Source organism: Oncorhynchus keta, chromosome 35 (genome assembly GCF_023373465.1).
Source record: "Oncorhynchus keta strain PuntledgeMale-10-30-2019 chromosome 35, Oket_V2, whole genome shotgun sequence".
NCBI classification, from domain to species: Eukaryota; Metazoa; Chordata; class Actinopteri; order Salmoniformes; family Salmonidae; genus Oncorhynchus; species Oncorhynchus keta.
Window position 1 is genome coordinate 34,189,637 of NC_068455.1, and position 22,738 is coordinate 34,212,374.

Genomic DNA, 22,738 nt, shown 5'->3' on the forward strand with positions numbered 1-22,738 from the left:
CGCTGACCAGACAGGAACAACTATCACACTGACTCACTCACACCATCTGTCCCAAGTCAGTGTTGCTCACTCATCACAAAACACTCCACCTTCTGCTACAGCACTGTATACAGGGGTTAGCGGTACAAATGCTTCTCCCTGCCGACAGTGAGAGCTGACTTTGCTATCAGTTTCAAGTTTTATTAGTCGTATGTACAGGATACACATGGTATACACTACAAGTAAATGGTTACTTGCAGCTTCCTTCTGGACAATGAAAAAACATTAAGAAGTAATAAAAGAGAAGAATAGGAACATAAAGTAAATGGCTCAGTAGAATAGAATAAACCTTTTGGAATAAGTATAATACAGGAGTTTATGTGTGTGTGAATGCTTGCTAAGGTGTAGAGAGTCAGGGGTCAGTCCAGGTGGTCCATTTGGTCAGTCCAGTTCAAGCGTTCAGCAGTCTGATGGCTTGTAGATAGAAACTGTCTCTGAGCCTGTATCAGACCTCATGCTCCAATATCATCTGCCCTGACGGTAAGGGAGTGAACAGCTCATGGCTGTGGTGTTATGAGCCGAGTTAGCCTGTATGGTCTGACTGTGACACATAATGAACTGACAGTGTTGTTCTCACTTTATGGGCTGAGTTAGCCTGTATGTGGCAGGCTGAAGCCCCAGGTTGAGTATAACCCTCCCTACTGATATGAGAGCCCAGACCCGGGGGAGGGTCCAATACATTTACTGGCAGGGGCCGCACACTCATGCCAGCTCTGTCCCCGGATGCCCTGCATCGGTCACAGGGTCCAGTCTGGGGCCAGGTGGCAACCTGATCACTGCCAAACAGCCTGGCCAAGGCACTGGGGCTGGAGCTGGTTCACCACACCACTCTACAGCCTCAGGAATCTCACAGCCGCCCGCTTCCTCCGCAATCACGTCAGTCTCAGACTGACTGGCACAACAGGGCAGATCTGCAATGGAGACAGCGGGAAGGAGGTGTGTGTGTCTTAGGGGAGAGGGGGTACGTGGGTGGAAGTTTGCTCTCAGACATACAGTACCAGTCAAAAGTTTGGACACACCTGCTCATTTAAGGGTTTCTTTATTTGTACTATTTTCTACATTGTAGAATAATAGTGAAGACATCAAAACTTTGAATTAACACATATGGAATCAGGTAGTAACCAACATTTTTTAAACAAGTTAAAATATATTTGATATTTTAGATTCTTCTTCTTTTAGATTCTTTTCCATTTGCCTTGATGATGGCTTTGCACACTCTTGGCATGCTTTAAACCAGCTTCACCTGGAATGCCTTTCCAACAGTCTTGAAGGAGTTCCCACATATACTGAGCACTTGTTGGCTGTTTTTCCTTCACTCTATGGTAAAACTCATCCCAAACCATCTTAATTGGGTTGAGGTCAGGTGATTGTGGAGGCCAGGTCATCTGATGCAGCACTCCATCACTCTCCTTGGTCAAATAGCCCTTACATAGCCAGGAGGTGTGTTTTGGGTCATTGTCCTGTTGAAAAACAAATGATAGTCCCACTAAGCTCAAACCAGATGGGATGGCGTATCGCTGCAGAATGCTGTGGTAGCCATGCTAGTTAAGTGTGCCTTGAATTCTAAATAAATCACTGACAGTGTCACCAGCAAAGCACCCCCACACTATCACACCTCCTCCTCCATGCTTCATGGTGGCAACCACACATGCGGAGATCATCCGTTCATCTACTTTGCGTCTTACCAAGACATGGCGGTTGGAACCAAAAATCTCACGTTTTGACTCATCAGACCAAAGGACAGATTTCCACCAGCCTAATCTCCATTGCTTGTGTTTCTTGGCCCAAGAAAGTATCTTCTTATTGGTGTCCTTTCGTAGTGGTTTCTTTGCGGCAATTTGACCATTAAGGCCTGATTCACACAGTCTCCTCTGAACAGTTGATGTTGAGATGTGTCTGATACTTGATACAATCTGAGGTGCAGTTAACTCTAATGGATGTATTATCCTCTGCAGCAGAGGTAACTCTGGGTCTTCCTTTCCTGTGGTGGTCCTCATGAGAGACAGTTTCATGATAGCGCTTAATGGTTTTTGCGACTGCACTTGAGGAAACTTTCAAAGTTCTTGAAATGTTCCATATTGAATGACGTTCATGTCTTAAAGTAATGATGGACTGTCATTTCTCTTTGCTTATTTGAGCTGTTCTTGCCATAAATGGGGCTATCTTCTGTATACCACCCCTACATTGTCACAACACAACTGATTGGCCCAAACACATTGAGGAAAGAATTCCTCAAATTAACTTTAAACAAGGCACACCTGTTAATTGAAATGCATTCCAGGTGACTACCTCATGAAGCTGGTTGAGAGAATGCCAAGAGTGTGCAAAGCTGTCAAGGCAAAGGGTGGCTACTTTGAAGAATCTCAAATATAAAATATATTTTGATTTGTTTATCACTTCTTTGGTTACTACATGATTCCATATGTGTTATTTAATAGTTTTGATGTCTTCACTATTATTCTACAATGTAGAATATAGTAAAAATAAAGAACCCCTGGAATGAGTAGGTGTGTACAAACTTTTGACTGGTACTGTGTGTCAGAGCTTCTTAACGTGATGGCATGTCTGGATGTGTGCAGACAAAACACGAACAGACACACACGAGGCACACACACATACACGCTGTCCTCTTCCACCCACTCCCTAGTTCTCATGCAGGGGGTTAAGGCTGACAGACAGAGTAAGGCTACTTCCCAGTTAATGAGTCTCTATCAGTGTGTTTAGGAGTGTTTTGCTATCTGTGGGTGGAAGTGTATCTCTCATGGGGTTTAGCCTTGTGCTCCTGACTCACCACTGTGGACCTACCTATCGTACAGCTCAGCTTACACAACTGTGGTTATCAGAACCAGCTTGGACTTAGTTTAACTGATGCTGTTGTCTCTCTATAAGTGTAATGTACTGAACATGGCCAAGGAAAACCATCTGCCAGTGCTGTGGACCAGTAGGACCAGGATTAGTTGGCATTTAGACAGAGATACAATATACATTTCATGATATTAAGTTTGGGTTCTGTACGTACTTTACTGCGTGTTGTCTGCCAATGGAAGGGCCATGGCAGGTAAGCTTATCCAGAGGGACTTATCCATAAGGGATTTCTTAATATCTCCAAACTGTCTAGCAGGAGAGGTGTACAGACAATGCTGGGATGGCATGTGAAGAAAGGCTCTGTACTTGTCTGCATAGCTCCAGGAGGATTAGGGCAGGAATTACTTCTTCATAGGCCTGTCAGATCTCAAAGACCTGCACCAGTAGAACACACACGCGCACACACACACACACACACACACACACACACACACACACACACACACACACACACACACACACACACACACACACACACACACACACACGGCACGCTCACAAACACGTGGGGCGTATATATATGCACAAACCCCCACACACAAACACACACACCTCCAACATAGACACAACACATTAATGTGGCTCAGAGCCGCCAGGGATGAGAGGTATAGAGCTCCAAATTAGGTGCTAGGGGCCCTCTCTGAAGAGTGTGTGTCTGTCTGTCTCTGTGTCTCTGTGTGTGTGCGTGCGTGCGTGGAGGACTGTAAAACCACACACCTTAATCTCTGATATTACCATCATGACTTTGTAGCTCAAGGCTAGTGCTAAAATAATTCAATAACAATGAAGATACATTCACCCTCCTCTCAGCTACTCAGTGACATATAAACCTGGGCATCTCCATGCATAATAATTCAATAACTATGAAGATACATTCACCCTCCTCTCAGCTACCCAGTGACATATAAACCTGGGCATCTCCATGCATAATAATTCAATAACTATGAAGATACATTCGCCCTCCTCTCAGCTACCCAGTGACATATAAACCTGGGCATCTCCATGCATAATAATTCAATAACTATGAAGATACATTCACCCTCCTCTCAGCTACTCAGTGACATATAAACCTGGGCATCTCCATGCATAATAATTCAATAACTATGAAGATACATTCACCCTCCTCTCAGCTACCCAGTGACATATAAACCTGGGCATCTCCATGCATAATAATTCAATAACTATGAAGATACATTCGCCCTCCTCTCAGCTACCCAGTGACATATAAACCTGGGCATCTCCATGCATAATAATTCAATAACTATGAAGATACATTCACCCTCCTCTCAGCTACCCAGTGACATATAAACCTGGGCATCTCCATGCATAATAATTCAATAACTATGAAGATACATTCACCCTCCTCTCAGCTACCCAGTGACATATAAACCTGGGCATCTCCATGCATAATAATTCAATAACTATGAAGATACATTCACCCTCCATGCATAATAATTCTCAGCTACCCAGTGACATATAAACCTGGGCATCTCCATGCATAATAATTCAATAACTATGAAGATACATTCACCCTCCTCTCAGCTACCCAGTGACATATAAACCTGGGCATCTCCATGCATAATAATTCAATAACTATGAAGATACATTCACCCTCCTCTCAGCTACTCAGTGACATATAAACCTGGGCATCTCCATGCATAATAATTCAATAACTATGAAGATACATTCACCCTCCTCTCAGCTACCCAGTGACATATAAACCTGGGCATCTCCATGCATAATAATTCAATAACTATGAAGATACATTCACCCTCCTCTCAGCTACCCAGTGACATATAAACCTGGGCATCTCCATGCATAATAATTCAATAACTATGAAGATACATTCACCCTCCTCTCAGCTACCCAGTGACATATAAACCTGGGCATCTCCATGCATAATAATTCAATAACTATGAAGATACATTCACCCAGTGACATATAAACCCTCTATGAAGATACCCTCCTCTCAGCTACCCAGTGACATATAAACCTGGGCATCTCCATGCATAATAATTCAATAACTATGAAGATACATTCACCCTCCTCTCAGCTACCCAGTGACATATAAACCTGGGCATCTCCATGCATAATAATTCAATAACTATGAAGATACATTCACCCTCCTCTCAGCTACCCAGTGACATATAAACCTGGGCATCTCCATGCATAATAATTCAATAACTATGAAGATACATTCGCCCTCCTCTCAGCTACTCAGTGACATATAAACCTGGGCATCTCCATGCATAATAATTCAATAACTATGAAGATACATTCACCCTCCTCTCAGCTACCCAGTGACATATAAACCTGGGCATCTCCATGCATAATAATTCAATAACTATGAAGATACATTCGCCCTCCTCTCAGCTACCCAGTGACATATAAACCTGGGCATCTCCATGCATAATAATTCAATAACTATGAAGATACATTCACCCTCCTCTCAGCTACCCAGTGACATATAAACCTGGGCATCTCCATGCATAATAATTCAATAACTATGAAGATACATTCGCCCTCCTCTCAGCTACTCAGTGACATATAAACCTGGGCATCTCCATGCATAATAATTCAATAACTATGAAGATACATTCACCCTCCTCTCAGCTACCCAGTGACATATAAACCTGGGCATCTCCATGCCAGCTTAGACAACACACAACTACAAACCCGGCTCAAACTAAAATAGTACCTTTTGTGATAAATACATTTGGAAACAGGGATGTATTTACACATAAACACGACACACGCCTCTGCTTTTGGCAGTCGTCGCAGGCAGAGATGTATTTTGCGGAGGATCACAGGGTAATAGATTGAGTGAGGCGTCAACACTTTATAATTACATTGATTCCCATCTTGCTGTTGCAAAAAAACAATGTTTTCCATTATCCACACATAAACCTGGACTTTCCAGCTGACGACAACGTGAGAAAATACAATATCTCCTAGTGAAGCCCTTTGCTTCATATTGTTGTCTGAGCCATGAAACAGAGACAGAGTTGTTGTCAACACAACGCTTTTGAGACGTCTGCTAAACGCTGCGCAGGATTCTCAGACGTACACACACACACAGTATGTGGTAACAAACACACACACAGTATGTTCTAACAAACACACACCACACACACAGTTACGTGCCAATGTTGCAAGCTCTGCTAGCGCTCTAGACAGCCAGGATAATTAAGAGCTCATTACAGCGCATGCAGTGACAGGATTCAAGCCCTGGCAGACACTGCGCTTGCTCGGCTAGCCGCTTGTTTTTGTTCAGCCGTGACCACAGGTGAGGCTGCCGTGAGGAATGATCCTACGGGAGGGCGTGTGGGGAGCTGTGTGTGTGGCTCTGCCAGGGCAGTCAAGCAAATCTCACACTCAGACAATCGACAACAAAATTGTTATTCTGGTTTACTAAATGTCAGGTGTGTGGTGTGTGTATGTGTGTTTTAATGATTTTTAGAGAATGCCATCTCCTTAACACACCCTGGGTATAAAATCTACAGCTCATTCCAGTCTTACCAGCCAGACAAAGATGTTAAGATTAAATGGAAAAAAGATTTGATCTCAACGGGATGCTACAGAAATAATCCTGATTTCAGTTTTCCTCTTTCCCTTTTCAAAAGGAGACTAAACTAAACAAGCTCACCAGAACAAAGTTGCTCTTTTAACTTAAATGTGTTTTAAGAAAAAAAGACAGCAGCAATTGAATCATCCCAAAGAAAGTATTTTGCCTTTTGAGGTAGTATCATTTAACATGCTATTTGTTCCAACACCTGTGTTTTTCTGACTGGAGATGAATATCAGATACTAGCATACCTTTCGGCCATCTAGTCAAGTGCTCCACTGCTTTGATGAGGGCCCAATAAACTGTGTGTGTGTGTGTGTGTGTGTGTGTGTGTGTGTGTGTGTGTGTGTGTGTGTGTGTGTGTGTGTGTGTGTGTGTGTGTGTGTGTGTGTGTGTGTGTGTGTGTGTGTGTGTGTGTGTGTGTGTGTGTGTGTGTGTGTGTGTGTTGGCTGTGAGTGATAAAACACACTCTAGTTGTATTAATGATATAATACTGTTCACAAGGTCGAATGCTAAGCCGTGGCACCTGTATGGTATAGGTTACAAAATAGCAGGGGTCAAAATAAAACAATTTACTGGTAGTTACCGTAGATACAATGGCATACATCTGCAGCAGTTCTGCTGTGGTGAAAGGTCAAACAGGTGAATCTATCCCGGATTCTCTCTGGTTGTGAAAGTCCTGCTAGCTAGAGGGAGGTCCTACCCCTCCTCTCCTGTCCACAGTGACCACACTGTTTACTTCACATAAACAAGCCGGCTGGCCCCCCAAGCGAATGCCTGCTCCAGTCTACCACTAACAGCCCTGATCAGACCCAGAGCCCCTAACCGCTAGTCCAGGGTCAGATATTATTTAATCCTCCTAATGGTAAATGTTAGGATGTGGAGTTGGGTAATCTGATCCTGGATCTGTGTCTACCTCAAACCTCAAAACCAAAACCAACACCCAGCAGGACATTATCAACCAATTATAACCAACAAAGAGTCACTGTAAGACACAAGTATGCCAGTCCCTGGAACATGCAGCCGGGCACATAGCACATGCTTATAGAGGGAAAGGTCAAAGCATCGTGCCTCCATGTCTCTGTTTAGTACCAGATGTGCTTACTAGGTTATTGTGTTGGTTTGTGGGTCATTGACTGTCTGTCAGGACAAGACCAGAGAGAGGTGGCCATGCTGTGAGTCTGGTGGAGATGCTGTTGGCTCCAAGCTCCATTTGGGCAGCAATGCATGCTGGTCCGTGCCAAACCCATACAGGAAAGGAGCTCTCAGGCCAAATGCAACCAAAACTAGCGGGAATCCAGACCAGCGACGAGAGATTCTGTTTTACTTCTCCAGCGCTGTATTTACATAATATATCAATGGTCGCCATGGGGTTTATTTGTTATGGTGCCTAAGAGCTGCACTTGTGGTTACTCTGTTTTTGTGACCTTAGTTAGATCTGAATTATTCAAACTGAAAATGTTTTTGTTCTCCAATTTAAAAAAAACTCTTTTGAAGCCATCTCTAAACAGTAAGCTGGAAAAAGAGAAAAGAGAGCTTTTTTTCCCCAGACTCAACTGTTTGTGTTAGTTATAATTTAACATCAGAGCCGGGTCGAGCTTTACATTTCAGCAATTACAGAAACTACATGTGCGCAATGAACAGTCTCTATTGAGTCTGAGGAGAGGGGAAAGGGAGGCAGGGCAGGGGGCTTTCAAATAGAACATAGGATTTTTCAGTCGATGTGTTTGTTTTTACTCATGTTTAAGTGAGGGCTCAAAAGACATATCAAATGTCCCACATAGCTGAGCCAAGGCCATGTTCCTCCCCTCTCACTCGCTCTTTAACACGCTCTCTCCCTCTCCCTTCCTCGCTGGCGTCTCTCTCTCTCTCACTCTCTCTCTCACATTCTATCTCTCCGTGGTGACGCCTAGGGCCTAAGCGAAACAGGAAGCCAGCACAAGGCCCAGCATTCACTGTGTCTCAATGACACGCTTCATTACGACAGGCGCATTACATGTCTCTGAGGCGCTGCCGAATCCGGAGTCATGAGGACAGACGCCATTTTGGCCCTTTCATCTCCAAATGCACTTCAAAAAGCAGAGCATGCGTTTATTTGTGTCTTCCCAGCCATCACTGATGCCACCCCAAAAACGTTCATATTTGTGACGCAGCCGTCGTCTTCTACCCCTAATGCACCTACCCCCTTCCCCCAATCTCTATCCCCACCCAGGGGGCTGAGACTCATATTAACAGGGGTAATCTGTGCCGCTGGTATTGACGTTGTCCACCAGCCAATCAAAATATTTGAAGGAAATGTTTATTTTCTTGAGCGGATCGCACCAGCTGCTTCGAAACCTTTCTGAATAACCCCATTTATGTGTAAGAATTTCCCATTGTGGGGCGAAGCGCGGGACCTCTCAGAGGCTAAGTGCTGATCCGGGCCTTTGGAGAGGAAGTTGAGTAGCTCCGGGGGTGAGAGAGCTTTTACACACCCCAACCCCAGCCAGCCTGGGCCCAGTGTGGGCATAGGTGAACATCCCCCTCCACCTCCTCCCCCTGTTTCTGGCCCCTCTCAAGGTCAGGATCACAACTGCTAATATAGCGGTTAGGATGTTGTTCCTCAGCTCATACTATAGTGTAGTGTTACTGTAGCCCGGCTAGGGACAGAGACATGACCAGAAACTCTCCAGGCCTTAGTTACTGTATGTTCATGTCAAAACTGCAATATAAATATACTGAACAAAAATATCAACGCAACAGCCAACAATTTCAACGATTTTACAGAGTTACAGTTACAGTTCATATGAGGAAATCAGTCAATTGGAATAAATTCATTAGGTCCTAATCTATGGATTTCACATGACTGGGAATACAGATATGCATCTGTTGGTCACAGATACAGTACCTTTAGAAAAAGGTTTGGGCGTGGATCAGAAAACCAGTCAGTATGTGGTGTGACCTCCATTTGTTTAATGCAGCGCAACACATCTCCTTCGCATAGAGTTGATCAGGCTGTTGATTGTGGCCTATGGAATGTTGTCCCACTCCTCTTCAATGGCTGTGTAAAGTTGCTGGATATTGACAGGAACTGTAACACGCTGTTGTACACATCGACCCAGAGCATCCCACACATGCTCAATGGGTGACATGTCTGGTGAGTGTGCAGGCCATGGAAGAGCTGGTACATTTTCAGCTCACAGGAATTGTGTAAATATCCTTGCGACATAAGGCCGTGCATTATCATGCTGAAACATGAAGTGATGGCAGCAGATGAATAGCGAGACAATGGGCCTCAGGATCTGATCACAGTATCTCTGTGCATTCAAATTGCCATCGATAAAATGCAATTGTGCTCGTTGTCCATAGCTTATGCCTGCCCATACCATAACACCACTGCCACCATAGGGCACTCTGTTTACAACGTTGACATCCCCAAACCGGTCGCCCACATGACGCCATACACGTGGTCTGGTTGGATGTACTGACAAATTCTCTAAAACAACGTTGGAGGCAGCTTATGATAGAGAATTTAACATTCAGTTCTCTGGCAACAGCTCTGGAGGACATTCCTGCAGTCAGCATGACAATTGCACGCTCTCTCAAAACTTGAGACATCTGTGGCATTGTGTTGTGTGAAAAAATACTGAACAAAAATACAAACGCAACATATAAAGTGTTGGTCCCATGTTTCATGAGCTGAAATAAAATATCCCAGAAATTGTCCAGACCCACAAAAATCTAATTTCTCTTACATTTTGTGCACAAATTTGTTTACATCCCTGTTAGTGAGCATTTCTCTTTTGCCAAGATAATCCATCCTCCTGACAGGTGTGGCATATCAAGTAGCTGATTAAACAGCATGATCCGTACACAGGTGCACCTTGTGCTGGGGACAATAAAAGGCCACTTTAAAATGTGCAGTTTTGTCACACAACGTCACATACGTCTCAAGTTTTGAGGGAGTGGCAATTGGCATGCTGACTGCAGGAATGCCTACCCAGTCATGTGAAATCAATAGATTAGGACCTAATTTATTCATTTCAATTGACTGATTTCCTTATTTGAACTGTAACTCAGTAAAATCGGTGCAATTGATGCATGTTGCATTTATATTTTTGTTCATAACAGGAGATACAGTATATGACTGCCAACATCTAACCGTTTCTCTGCTATCAGTATGTCTGAATCTGTATATGAACTAGTGTTTTTTTGAGAATGTGTGGGCATGTGTGTGCATGTGTGTGCGTGTACAAGTAAAAGCATGCGTGTTTGAGGTCCACGGTTCATTCGTGCAGTTTGGCTTGTAACAATTGCCCCATCTCTGTCCGAGAGCAGACTAACACTCTTTGCATGTCAAATTGTCAGCTTCCTGCGGTGTGGCCATTGAGTGTGAACCAGGGTCTCACGCGCTGCGCTTGTAAGGATTCTTCTCTCCCTGACAGGCTGACTGGACAGGCCAACAAAGGCCTCACACCTCCTCCTCCCAGACCCCTGAGAAACCAAAATATCTCTGTTAGCTCCATCAGCCCCTCAGCCCTGTTTTCCCAAGCCCTCTCTCTAGTCTCACTCCAGTGAGAGCTCCCCTTCTGCCCTCCTCTCTGCTCAGTCAGCACAGGCAAGCCTGTCACAGGTAGACAGCCAAACCACCACACTCAGATAGCTTTGACATGTTGCTGGCTTTTTTTAGGGCATTGAAGAGATCTGCACTCCCCTCACTCGAACACAGTACATGCACAGAACCTACAGAATCATAACCGGAAACAATTCTCTCTAATCCTCTTCTACTGTGCATCAGAATTAGAAACACTCATGTAATGAGGTCGTTGTCATACACGCCCAGACTACAGTAGTGTCAGGCTAGTGTCATGTCGAAATTCTCCTTCATTAACACATACTATCTATGTCCATTGCAGCCCTGTGGTCTGACCAGATTGACCCACCAACTCTGAAGACATGCAAGGTGGAGGACGACCTCAGATGGTCAAGTAAGAGAGATATTATATCTACTCTACCTGGGGCCCCTATCCCAAACTGCTCTACGTCGCCTTACTTCTCACTTGTGCTTTCTCTCTATTGTTGTCGCTCGTTTTTTTTTGTTTTGTTCTCTTTCTTTCGGCCTCTCTCAGTCACACACCCTCGCACAGCGGTAGGAAGTGAACAAGTATCCTGCTCTACTTATATGACCCCGGTTTTAGAGTCATATCTCTGTACAGGCCTATATGGGAAAGAGGTTTGCTTGTGTTGTTTGTTTGTTTCTGAGGCTTAATCATAACATGCCAGGCCCAATCACTGAGCAGTACGAGAGGCGTGGTGAGCAATAAGAGATGGCCATAATTACTAGTCTGAGAAAACAGGCATGAAATGTACAGAGAGGGGATGATTGAGGAGGCTTGGGCTACATACACAACATTACCCTAGCCAATTCACACTATCCAACATCTTCAGGAGTAGCTGAGAACAACAATTAAGACACTCTGCTTCATATCAATAGTCAGTCAATCATCTCTTTGACAAGGTGGAATTAATATAGAGATAATGGAAGAGCTGGGACGAAGGATATGCAATGGGCGTTCCACTCGTTGTGACATTTTGGGGAATGCGTTTTGGTTTGCCTTCAGAGCTCTGGATCCCAGAACATTCCAAAACACCCCCTTCCTCCCTCCCTCCCTGGTGTTTTGGCACTCTTCTTCTCCTGCCCCACAGCCACCCACCCGTTCTCTTCCCAGAAACCACCGAAGCACACTGCACCAGACCTGCTGAGTCATCTGCTTACACACCATTCAATGTTACTCCTTGATGATCCTCATACTAAGCCCCTTCTGTATGACTCATCAATTAGGCTTGTTGGAAAATCATGGTTTTCAAAAGGTTTGATAAGAGAAAGCCCCCGTTGTAAAACAGACTTTAGATGTGATTTCCAAACACAATGCAGCAGTTTCATCATTTTTCAATGACTAGAAGATGGAATGTACGCAGAGATGGAATGTATAGATTGACATATTTACTTTTGACACTACGCGAGCGAGACATTCCCTTGACAGATATTCACTTCAGAACAAAATACTCACTAGGGTGTGAAAAGTGGAATTGCCGTTTGATGGGGACTAACGGTAGTGGGGAGAAGTCCTCATGTCTAATCATGAACTTCATATCCAATTACAGAGAGACAGATTTTTAAACTATTACAATCAATAATAATATTGAAGAGTGCACATGCCACCTGGCCAGAACTCATTGGCCAGCAGCATACCACTCTGCATTCAACTGCTGGCTTGCTTCTGAAGCTACGCAGGTTTGGTCCTGGATGGGAGAGCAGATGCTGCTGGAAGTGGTGTTGGAGGGTCAGTAGGAGGCACCTTTTCCTCTGGTCTAAAAAAATGCCTCAGGGCGGAGATTGGGGACATTGCCCTGTGTAGGGTGCTGTCTTTCAGATGGGATGTTAAATGGGTGTCCTGACTCTCTGTGGTCACTAAAGATCCCATGGCACTTATCGTAAGAGTAAGGGTGGTAACCCTGGTGTCCTGGCTAAATTCCCAATGGTCACCTCATCATCCCCAGCTTACAATTGGCTCATTCCTCTCCGCTGTAACTATTCCCCAGGTTGTTGCTGAAAATGACAATGTGTTCTCAGTCAATTTACCTGGTCAAATAAGGAAACAACAGTTGATTTAGTTAACAAACTCATAAATCACATCTGGTTCATTGATGCATTAGGAACATCTTGGTGTTGTATCATCACAAACTCCCTAATGCCTCAATCGTGTTGCTAGTGATAGGTAGAGCCATGCAAAACCTGCTGGGCTCACATGCTACAGTGACTGCAATGGAGAGGGCTTTGGGGTTGTTGACCGTGTTGTTCTAGTTCAGAAGAGCCACGGTAAGAGGTGAAGGCTATTTGCATCAGATGCGAAGCTCCAACCCCAAGGCCTGAGCGCTTAAACAAACATCTAAGGATCATTTGTGTTCATTTGTGTCTCCAATTCTTTGGCATGTGGACCAACATTATTTCCCTGGCAATGTATTTCTTGGCCAAACTTTCGTAACATAACTTTTCATTCTCACAACTCATCAACAAAAAATCTAATCTACCCTTAAATCAGTGATGGTCTGGGAAGCATGGGACAGTCACTCCTCTCTGGCTGCGGTCTGAGGGAAGGAGATGAAAGGAGAAGAGATCTCTCTCTCCATCTCTCTCTCTCTGGGCCAGTCTGGTCTGAGGTTTTCTCCCCCTTTCCCACCCCTCCACTTATTTGCCTGAGACACCATTCCCTGGACGCTGCTCGTCACAGTTTGCATTCAGCCTGAGTAAACATTTCACAGGTGAGGGCCTGGATTTGCATCCCCCCCCCCACACACACACACATACACACACCTCACTGGCGAACTCAGCTCGCCCTTATGTTAACAACCAAAATCAGTTTCTCCCCTAAGCAAATGAGGCAAACCTCCCTCCATATCTGGGTTACACGCTTGACTGTGGACTAGTGGACCTCAGAGAGCAAGCGAGAGAGACAGAGAGAAAGAGATTTCCCCCGCTCCTGCGGTGTGGCAGAACTCAATATGGGAACGTGCACACAAGCAAGGGAGCGAGAGAGAGAGAGAGAGGAGAGTGAAGGAGAAAAAGGAGCGCGCTAGAACAATGTGTTCTCTATTAAAAAAAACTTGATTCCCAGCCGCCACCCCTTTTAGAGTGGGAACATCACAGGCGGCGGGCCGCACCAGCCAGCCCTCTGGGGTCCATCCCCTCTCCTGTCCCTGCAATTTAGTCAACACGTTTCAGCTGAGCCTAATGGAGATCATGTGTTGGGTGGGCCGCTGCTACCAGCAAGGCCGCATCAGGACCAAAGATCCAACACTCCTCCTCCCCTGTACCCACAGCCCCGCTGTTACCACAGCCCCAGAGCCCCGGAGCCGCAGAGCCTCAGCCTATAATTAGCTGGCAGAGAGATGAGGAGGGGGCTGTGTGTGTAGATCAGGGTAGCTAACAGAAGATTGCAAAACTGTGGTTCTGTGTGTGAGTAGAGAGTTGCTGATCTACCCGTCTCCTCTAGAGGGAGCAGCTGAGCTGCTGAGAGGTAAACCCGTGGTGGTGACTGGCTGGCCCACCGCCAAGGTTGTGATGGGACACAACCCCATTAAGGTGTTGTGATAAGTGTCCAGTTGAGTTTCCCCTGACAAAATACAGGAGCCTCTCCCCGCCGCAATTTAGTCAACACGTTTCCACTGGCGACAATTAAATAGAGATCATGTGTGGGGTGGGCCGCCAGAGCCATCAAGTCCCCGTGCCACAGATACAGGCTCCACCCTGAAGCCTATATTTATCAGGGAGACAGAGATGGAGAGAGACAGAGAGAGAGAGAGAGAGAGAAAGGGAGCTTTTTGGGAGTCCGGTAGGAATTAGTGGGCCGACTCCACTTATACTGAATCAACAGCAGCTGAAGGTTTGGATTTTCTTTGCGTGAAATCAGATACGGGGCCCGACTCTGGTGCCTGGTAGACTCTGGAAAAAGAAACAACACCCCCAACCCTCCTCACTAACCCCCCTTCATCCGAAAAGGAAGAGATTTTCAACTGCAGAAAATAAATGTGTTCTTGAGAAAAGAAAGCAGGAGCCGTGGAAATTGCAAAGGAACATATTTTTTTGTTGCTGAAAACGGACCCAATTCTCCAGACGTAGGGGAAAGACATTTCAACAAGACTATGGCACGCAAGTTCAGCATCTTCCCCCCTCGGGGCTGTGGCGTGCAAGCGCTTGCTGTTTCACAAATACAGCCTGTCTTTTCTCTGCCATCCAAATCCACATTTTATACTAGAGTCATGTGGGAACACTGAGCCCGTCCAAACCAAATCCAGTGGAATTAGACAAACAAATGAGTAGGTTCAGACGGGGGGGGCAGGTGCAAGGAACCATGTCACACCTGTTGACAATCACAATGTAGGTTGAGCACTCCCAAGCCACAGCAAAAGACAAGGAAGTCAATCAAATTCCAGAGCATACATGCATACCTGCATGTCCACCTTACCCAATAACTAACTATTCATCAGTACACATATGCCATTCTTTCCTATGTACTAGAAAATCACCCATGCTACAGGCCACAAAAAGTTCTACTGACAAGATCAGCATCCAGCCCATTACCCTATGTACATCTAGATTAAAACATACACCGATTCTACAATACATTAGGAACACCTTTTGCCCTCAGAACAGCCTCAATTCGTCGGGGCATGGACTCTACAAGGTGTTGAAAGCGTTCCACCGGGATGCTGGCCCATGTTGTCTCCAATGCTTCCCACAGTTGTGTCAAGTTGGCTGGATGTCCTTTGGGTGGTGGACCATTCTTGATACACACGGGAAACTGTTGAGCGTATAAAACCTAGCAGCATTACAGTTCTCGACACACTTAAACGGGTGCTTAAATCTTAAAAGGTACTTAAATCTTTTGTCTTGCCCATTCACCCTCTGAATGGCACACACACACAATCCATGTCTCAATTGCCTCAAGACTTAAAATTCCTTATTTAACATCTTCATCTACACTGATTGAAGTGGATTTAACAAGTGACATCAATAAGGTATCATGGATTCACCTGTTCAGACTATGTCATGGAAATAGTAGGTGTTCTTAATGTTTTATACATCAATACACTGTGGGCAACAGCATATAGGGAAGGAACGGGATGATTTACATTGCAGTAGGATAGCAAGAGGGGGAGACCTACCAATGATGACACAGGTGAGCATTGGCAAAACCAAAATCCATAATAAAGTCAAATGCCATAATAAGTCTCAGATATAGGCCTATGCTGCATATTTAATGTCATACAACATATATTTCTTATTCCAAAAACCATGGCTTCAGTTACAAGAAAACCGTGAGACGTGACCTAAGAGATGAGTGACAGTTGTCAGGTGTTCTATGGCTCGTTGGCCTACTTTCTCAGAGGTGATTGACTGCCGCACCCTGAGCAAACCTTCATTCCTGATTGCCTGCCAAAAAGAAGTGAAACTGATCGAGTAGAGAGTTAAGGTTTAATGTCACGTGCACAAGTACAGTGAAATGCCTTTCTTGCAAACTCAATGTAGTATTGAAAATAACCTAGCGTAGAACAGAAACCACACAATAAATACAAATTGAAGAACAGGGGAAAGTAAGAAGTTATATACAGGATAAACAGATCAGTAGCAGCGTAAACGAAGGTTGTGTGTGTGTGTGTGTGTGTGTGTGTGTGTGTGTGTGTGTGTGTGTGTGTGTGTGTGTGTGTGTGTGTGTGTGTGTGTGTGTGTGTGTGGTCAGTATAAATGTGTGTGCATGTCATGTGCGTGTTGGAGTGTCAGTGTGCGTGAGTGGGTCGAGTCCTGAGAGTGTGCATAGAGACAGTCAAAACCCAACTAAAATACAAGGGTAGTCCGTTTAACAGAGATATTAAAAGTCAGTTTATTGGTTTACAGAAGCCTACATCACACGGAATGAAGAAGAAAAATCACTGTTGTCAATATTGGTAATTGTAAGTGGAGCCTTTATGGGTTCTCTACCCGACTGATCCAACAGGTAGGCTCGCTGAAGGCCTAGGTGCATACATTCAATGCATGGTGTGTGTATCTGTCCCTGTATGTACCTATCAAACCCAGATACTACAGTACAGTAGGTGGCAGCATGCTGTAGCCAAAACAGCCAGCTACCAGATCAATGGTAGAGAGAGACACACAAACACACGAATGAACTGGCTGACCCTGTATATAGTATGCTTACTTACTTTCTCCTGTTCTTATTTGTATTTCTTGTGTGTTTTTGTTCTCTTGTTATTTTTAGTATTACATTCTTATTGATTAGTGCATTGTTGGGGTCAGAGCAAGAAAGGCATTTCACTGTACGTGACATTAAAACTTGAAACACACACATTTGGAAAGAACTGACAAATCAGCCTAACCCTGCAGTCATGCATGTTTTTTGGGGGGGGCGGTATGGTGTTGTGTTTAAGGAAATATGCTGGTGACAGGAGCTGCCCCAAATCCCAGCGAGAAAAACTGCAGAGTCAAACCCTTGAGCAAGATCAGTTGAATAAATTAGGGAATGTTTGGCTGTGAAATTTAAGTCAAAACAGCTGGCTTTTGTGTGCTGTGTTACCTATGTGACTACACTTCAGGATAGTTTAGCACTGACAAGAATGTGACATTGAGACGGCTTGCATTACTTTTACAAAATACACAAATACATAGAAATCTCTCCCTCTCCCTCCCTCTGTTTGTCTGAATGGGATGGTTACCTCTTTAGTTTCCTGTTCTCTCTCATCAGTTTGATGTACGGTATGTAGAGTTACACAACAGCACACGCTGCACAACAAGCTGTCAGTGTTTACTCAAAGCACCACTCTGCTCTGACAATACCTCTTTTCATTCCTCCAAACAACAGAGAACGCTGTTCCTGTACATTACTCTAGTTCAGTTCAGTTCTGTAGGAGGGCTATGTTAAAGGCTGAGAGGACACTCATAACTTCATCTGGTTCACAGAGCTGTGTGGTGATGTGCTGTCACAGCTTGATGTCTCAGATGTCTCAGGCCCCACACTGTCAGTTGGGGATGTGGTACTTCACTACAGCTTCCTGTCAAAGGAAGGAACTCTGTCCCTATCTCACTTTGACTCTGAAACATTTCCATGAATTCGATCTATGTGCGCCAGGAGTTTCTAAACCAAATCTGTCTTTTCTTTCTCCCTCGCTCAGGTCCCACCGCTGACCTCTTCCCCCAGAGGACCACCTTCCCTTCTCTGTCCCCGCTGACCGACCCCCGTTTCTCAGACCCACGTATGCACTACCCAGGGGCCTTCACCTACTCAGCCAACCCCTCCAGCACGGGCATCGGAGGCCTCAGTGTGACAGGCATGTCCGCCTCCTCCCGCTACCACACCTACCTGCCCCCGCCCTACCCTGGAAACCAGAACCAGGGCAGCCACTTCCAGTCCAACTCCTCCCCCTACCACCTGTACTATGGCACCGGGTCCGGCTCCTACCAGTTCTCCATGGTGGGCCCGGCCGGGACCGGGGGTGAGCGTTCCCCCACCCGCCTGCTGCCTTGCTCTGGAGTCTCAGCCTCTGGAGGGGGCAACAGCCTGATGAACCAGGGCCTGAACAACCAGAGCGAGGGGGTGGAGGCAGACGGCAGCCACAGCAACTCCCCCACGGCCATGAGCGGCACTGGACGCATGGACGAGTCTGTCTGGAGGCCTTATTGACTGTCAGACAGCTAGAGGAAATGCAGGAGAGAGAAGAGAGAAAGAGCAAAAGTAAAGAAGATGAACGAACAAAAAAAGATGAATCCTCCCCCAAAAATAAATGCTGCATGTTTGTATTTTATTTCTCGCGCACTCGCTTCGTACCCTTTTCCTAGTTGACCAAAGACATTCACTGTCTGTCAGGATGCCATGGCCAGAGGTGGCCTTTATGCAAGCCATGGATATATCCTGCACTGTGACAGGGACTACTCTCTGAGGCTCTGAAACCATACAAATCTCATGCTTTTCAATTGATGAGTAAGACATGCAAAATAACTGTAAATAGATGTTATGGTGTTACAACAAAAAGCCATAGTAATATATCAGGATCTTTTGAAAAACAGGTACATGCATACCAAAGACTATGAAAGGCAAAACCTTCATAGCCATTCACTCTATGTAGCTGATGAACTGAAAAAATGCTAGTGCTATTGTGGTTAACTAGCCAACACGACCAAAACGATCCTTTTCCCTCAGATGACAGTACCTTTCTTGGCATTACAAGCTAAGCATCCAGACCAGTGACTGTACTGCCTCAACGGCCTTTCACTGTCAGGTGATAACAGAGGTCAAATATGATGTTTGCTTCACGAGTGTCTCAGAACCTGCCCTAGATGGCTTGTGGCTGTATTGCTAATGTAACATAACAGTTGATTCTGAAGCTTTTATTTGGTGTGAGGTTTGGAGGTTCACCCTTCAGTCCATGAAACATCATTAAAAGCAATACATGGTCTCAAAGTAATTCTGCATTGCTTGACAATTTAATGTACTATTTGTACTGATGTCCGAGTGAAGCTCCCCTGTAAAGTTGTTAATGTATTGATAATCTATGCAGTAGAATAGCTGATATTTTGAAGACTGTACAGGACATTAGCAGATTTCTTTTTTTTAAGCAGGAATTTTATGGATTCCTTTTGTTTTAGTTTGTTGGACTGTTTTCTTTATTTTTACTTATGATATATACACTGAGTGTACAAAACATTAAGAACACCTGCTCTTTCCATGACATAGACTGACCAGGTGAATCCAGGTGAAAGCTATTATCCCTTATTGATGTCACATATTCATTTCAATCAGTGTAGATGATGGGGAGGAGACAGGTTTAATAAGGATTTTGAGACATGGATTGTGTATGTGTGCCATTCAGAGGGTGAATTGGCAAGACAAAATATGAAAGTGCCTTTGAATGGAGTATGGTAGTAGGCTTATCGGTTTGTGTCAAGAACTGCAACGTTGCTGGGTTTTTCACGCTCAACAGTTTCCAGTGTGTATCAAGAATGGTCCACCACCCAAAGGACATCCAGCCAACTTCACAAAACTGTGGGAAGCATTGGTGCCAAAATGGGCCAGAATCCCTGTGGAACGCTCTCAACACCTTGTAGAGTCCATGGCCCGACAAATTGAGGCTCAATATTAGGAAGGTGTTGTTAATGTTTTGTACACTCAGTGCTTTTTTTTTCATTCTGTATGCAAACTGTTTTAGTATAGTATGTTTGAACTGGATAAAACAGTTTACTTTTTTATATTTATTTGAGCCAAATTTAAGGAAATGTTCACTTATGCCCAAAATCATTTAGCATTCTCTCCAACTTCTCTTTTTATATAACTATTTTGTTCATTTGTTGTTTAATATAAAAATTTGAATCTGTGTAATATATTGCTCCTAAATTATGAAAAAAATACACTTCTATTGTTATTATTTTGTATTCCAATGTAGCGTAGATGCACTAAAAACTTTCATGATATTCCACCATCAGAACCACAGATCTCAGCATTCATTTCACCAATCACATTACTTATCAAGATTAAAGATCCCCCCCCCAGCCTCCTTGAGGCCCCAAAGTCATCGCACTGTTCTAAACATTCAATTATCATAATAAACTCTTACGTACACAGATGTTCCTTTCAGAGAGAAAAAAATGGTTAAATACCTAAGACACACAGTTGTCAATCCAACCCACATTATGTGGCTATGCAGATCTTGTTTCTTTGTATATCAGACAAAGATACTAACCTGCATGAAGAACGACTGAAACCTCAGACTTTAATTGGCTTCATCTCAAACCATTTTGGCATGTCTGAATAAACTGACTCACAAAACATTAGAGATGAAGTAAGCTCATTTTCAAATGCACACACACACACACACACACACACACACACACACACACACACACACACACACATATGAGAACAAGCTTCTGATATCCTTACTAGAATCACAGTAGATTGAGCAGTGACAGAGGTAAAGGTACAGGTCTGCACATTCTCAAGGGCCTTTCCCCATGCTGTCGCAGCCATGATCCCTGTACCCCAGGGGGACACCTAGAGTAGGGATGAAGATAAGGGAGGTCAAAGTGGGATCCTCTTACCAACAACATGGGCAATCCTAACAAAAAAACAAGCCCCTTTGTTCTTCATGAGCTGTGAGTCCTTTGAAGCCTTTATAAACAGGATCTCTCTCCATCCTATTGTAATTTACTGCTCATTAGTGCCAGCAGCTCAGGGCTCTGCCCAGGATTAAGATGTTGTCAGGACAGAGCATCTTTGTATGAGCTGTGTTAAAGCCACTTAATTAAGTCATGGTGACAGGTGTCTCATGTTACAAACTGGCAGAGTTTTTTTTTTTTTGTGATAATGAGGAGGATGAGACTTGTTGGGGCTTCTTGGGAGCCCATTTTCTACCATTTAGGGATGGTTAATCACATACAGTATCTACTTCCCTATGCCTTATTCTTGTTCAAGACCATCAATAATATCAATATTCATTCCTATCTCCTGGTGAGTGGAGGGAAAACATTGCATGTCCTAGACTGTGTTCCTACTCATCCCTTTGGGTTTGAAGGCCTAACTTTAGATTGGGCAAAATTCATGCAGCTATGAGAAACCAAAGATGTACCTGATATGATGTGGTTATATCAAAACCAAAGAAATGCCTGTAATATTGTTCCATTGCAAGTTTGGATCTGTTGTTTTACACAAATTGTTTGTGGTAACTTTTGTAAAGCCTTGGTTGGTTTCCAAGATCTGTCGAAAACATGTCCACAACTCTTATGAAAGAGGTTGTGTGTATATCATATGACATTTGCAAAACAGGGGGAGGCCAAATGATACAATTTAATTGTATTTTATTTTCTGTTGGATCTTTTGATGTTTATTTTAAAGAAGCTCCTCTTCATTTTGTTATACCATAATGTTAATTCATTTTGCTCTCTTTCCTTTTTCTTAATGCTCAAAGCATGTATGTCTGAAGCTGATATGTTAATTTAATTTTCATCCATGTAATATCTTTAAAGACTGTATTAAGTGCTTGTAAAGTGTGCGGATAATGTAGTTTTTAACAATTTTCATTAAAAAAAACATCAATTTCAGCTTTTTCCCGTGATCGTTGTTTTTATTCTAATTATAATATAGCCTAGTGGTTAGAGCGTTGGACTAGTAACCGGAAGGTTGCAAGTTCAAATCCCCGAGCTGACAAGGTACAAATCTGTCGCTCTGCCACTGAACAGGCAGTTAACCCACTGTTCCTAGGCCGTCATAGAAAATAAGAATTTGTTCTTAACTGACTTGCCTAGTAAAATAAAGGTAAAATAAAAAAGGAGAAAAGTTATGTCAACACAAATTATAACACAATAGCACAATAGAACCATTGAGTAATACTGGAGGGGTCTCAAATATTTACGACCAAATTCTTCAACATGATTAGCTTCACTGCAAAGACATTCCACTGGATAATACTTCTTCAATTCTGACATTCAATATTCAAAAGTCTGGATTGTAAATACCTCTATGGTTAGCAAAGGGAAGGTGTTGAAAGTGAACACGGTAACACGTTGGCAAAGGTTATAATTCAACCCCTAGAAATACAAACAGGATCACCTCAGAAGACTAATGGGTACAAAGCAGGAAAACATCTAAAAGTTTAATCAAACTCAATGCATTCTAATTCATGACTTTCTGGCAAATTATGTTCTCATCCAATGCACTCTTAGGCTTAGACCCAGAAATACAAAAC

General features: G+C 43.9%; 1 protein-coding gene and 1 long non-coding RNA gene across 20 annotated transcripts in view; one reads left to right on the forward strand and one right to left on the reverse strand.

Moving 5' to 3' along the window:
- The window catches only part of LOC118368408 (runt-related transcription factor 3-like), a 75,204-nt gene extending 53,110 nt beyond the window's left edge, over nt 1-22,094 (forward strand). For 2 of the 3 annotated variants that reach the window (XM_052496920.1, XM_052496921.1), the window contains exons 7-8: nt 11,365-11,436; nt 18,176-22,094. In XM_052496920.1, the coding sequence (XP_052352880.1) occupies nt 11,365-11,436; nt 18,176-18,684 (581 nt within the window). In that variant the 3' untranslated portion in view covers nt 18,685-22,094. The remainder of the gene's footprint in view (nt 1-11,364; nt 11,437-18,175) is intronic. The other variant, XM_052496922.1, reaches the window with a different exon arrangement.
- LOC127915952 (uncharacterized) lies at nt 4-11,356 on the reverse strand. 17 transcript variants are annotated; one of them, XR_008093115.1, is made up of 8 exons: nt 5,458-11,356; nt 5,298-5,377; nt 4,898-5,217; nt 4,547-4,786; nt 4,387-4,466; nt 4,135-4,294; nt 3,895-4,054; nt 4-3,814 (listed from the first exon to the last, which is right to left on the reverse strand). It is a non-coding gene; the product is annotated as an uncharacterized LOC127915952 (long non-coding RNA). The 17 variants fall into 17 exon arrangements; XR_008093103.1 differs by having other exon boundaries at nt 4,898-5,057; nt 5,138-5,377; XR_008093105.1 differs by having other exon boundaries at nt 3,975-4,054; nt 4,898-5,377.
- Nucleotides 22,095-22,738: the final 644 nt, after the last annotated feature.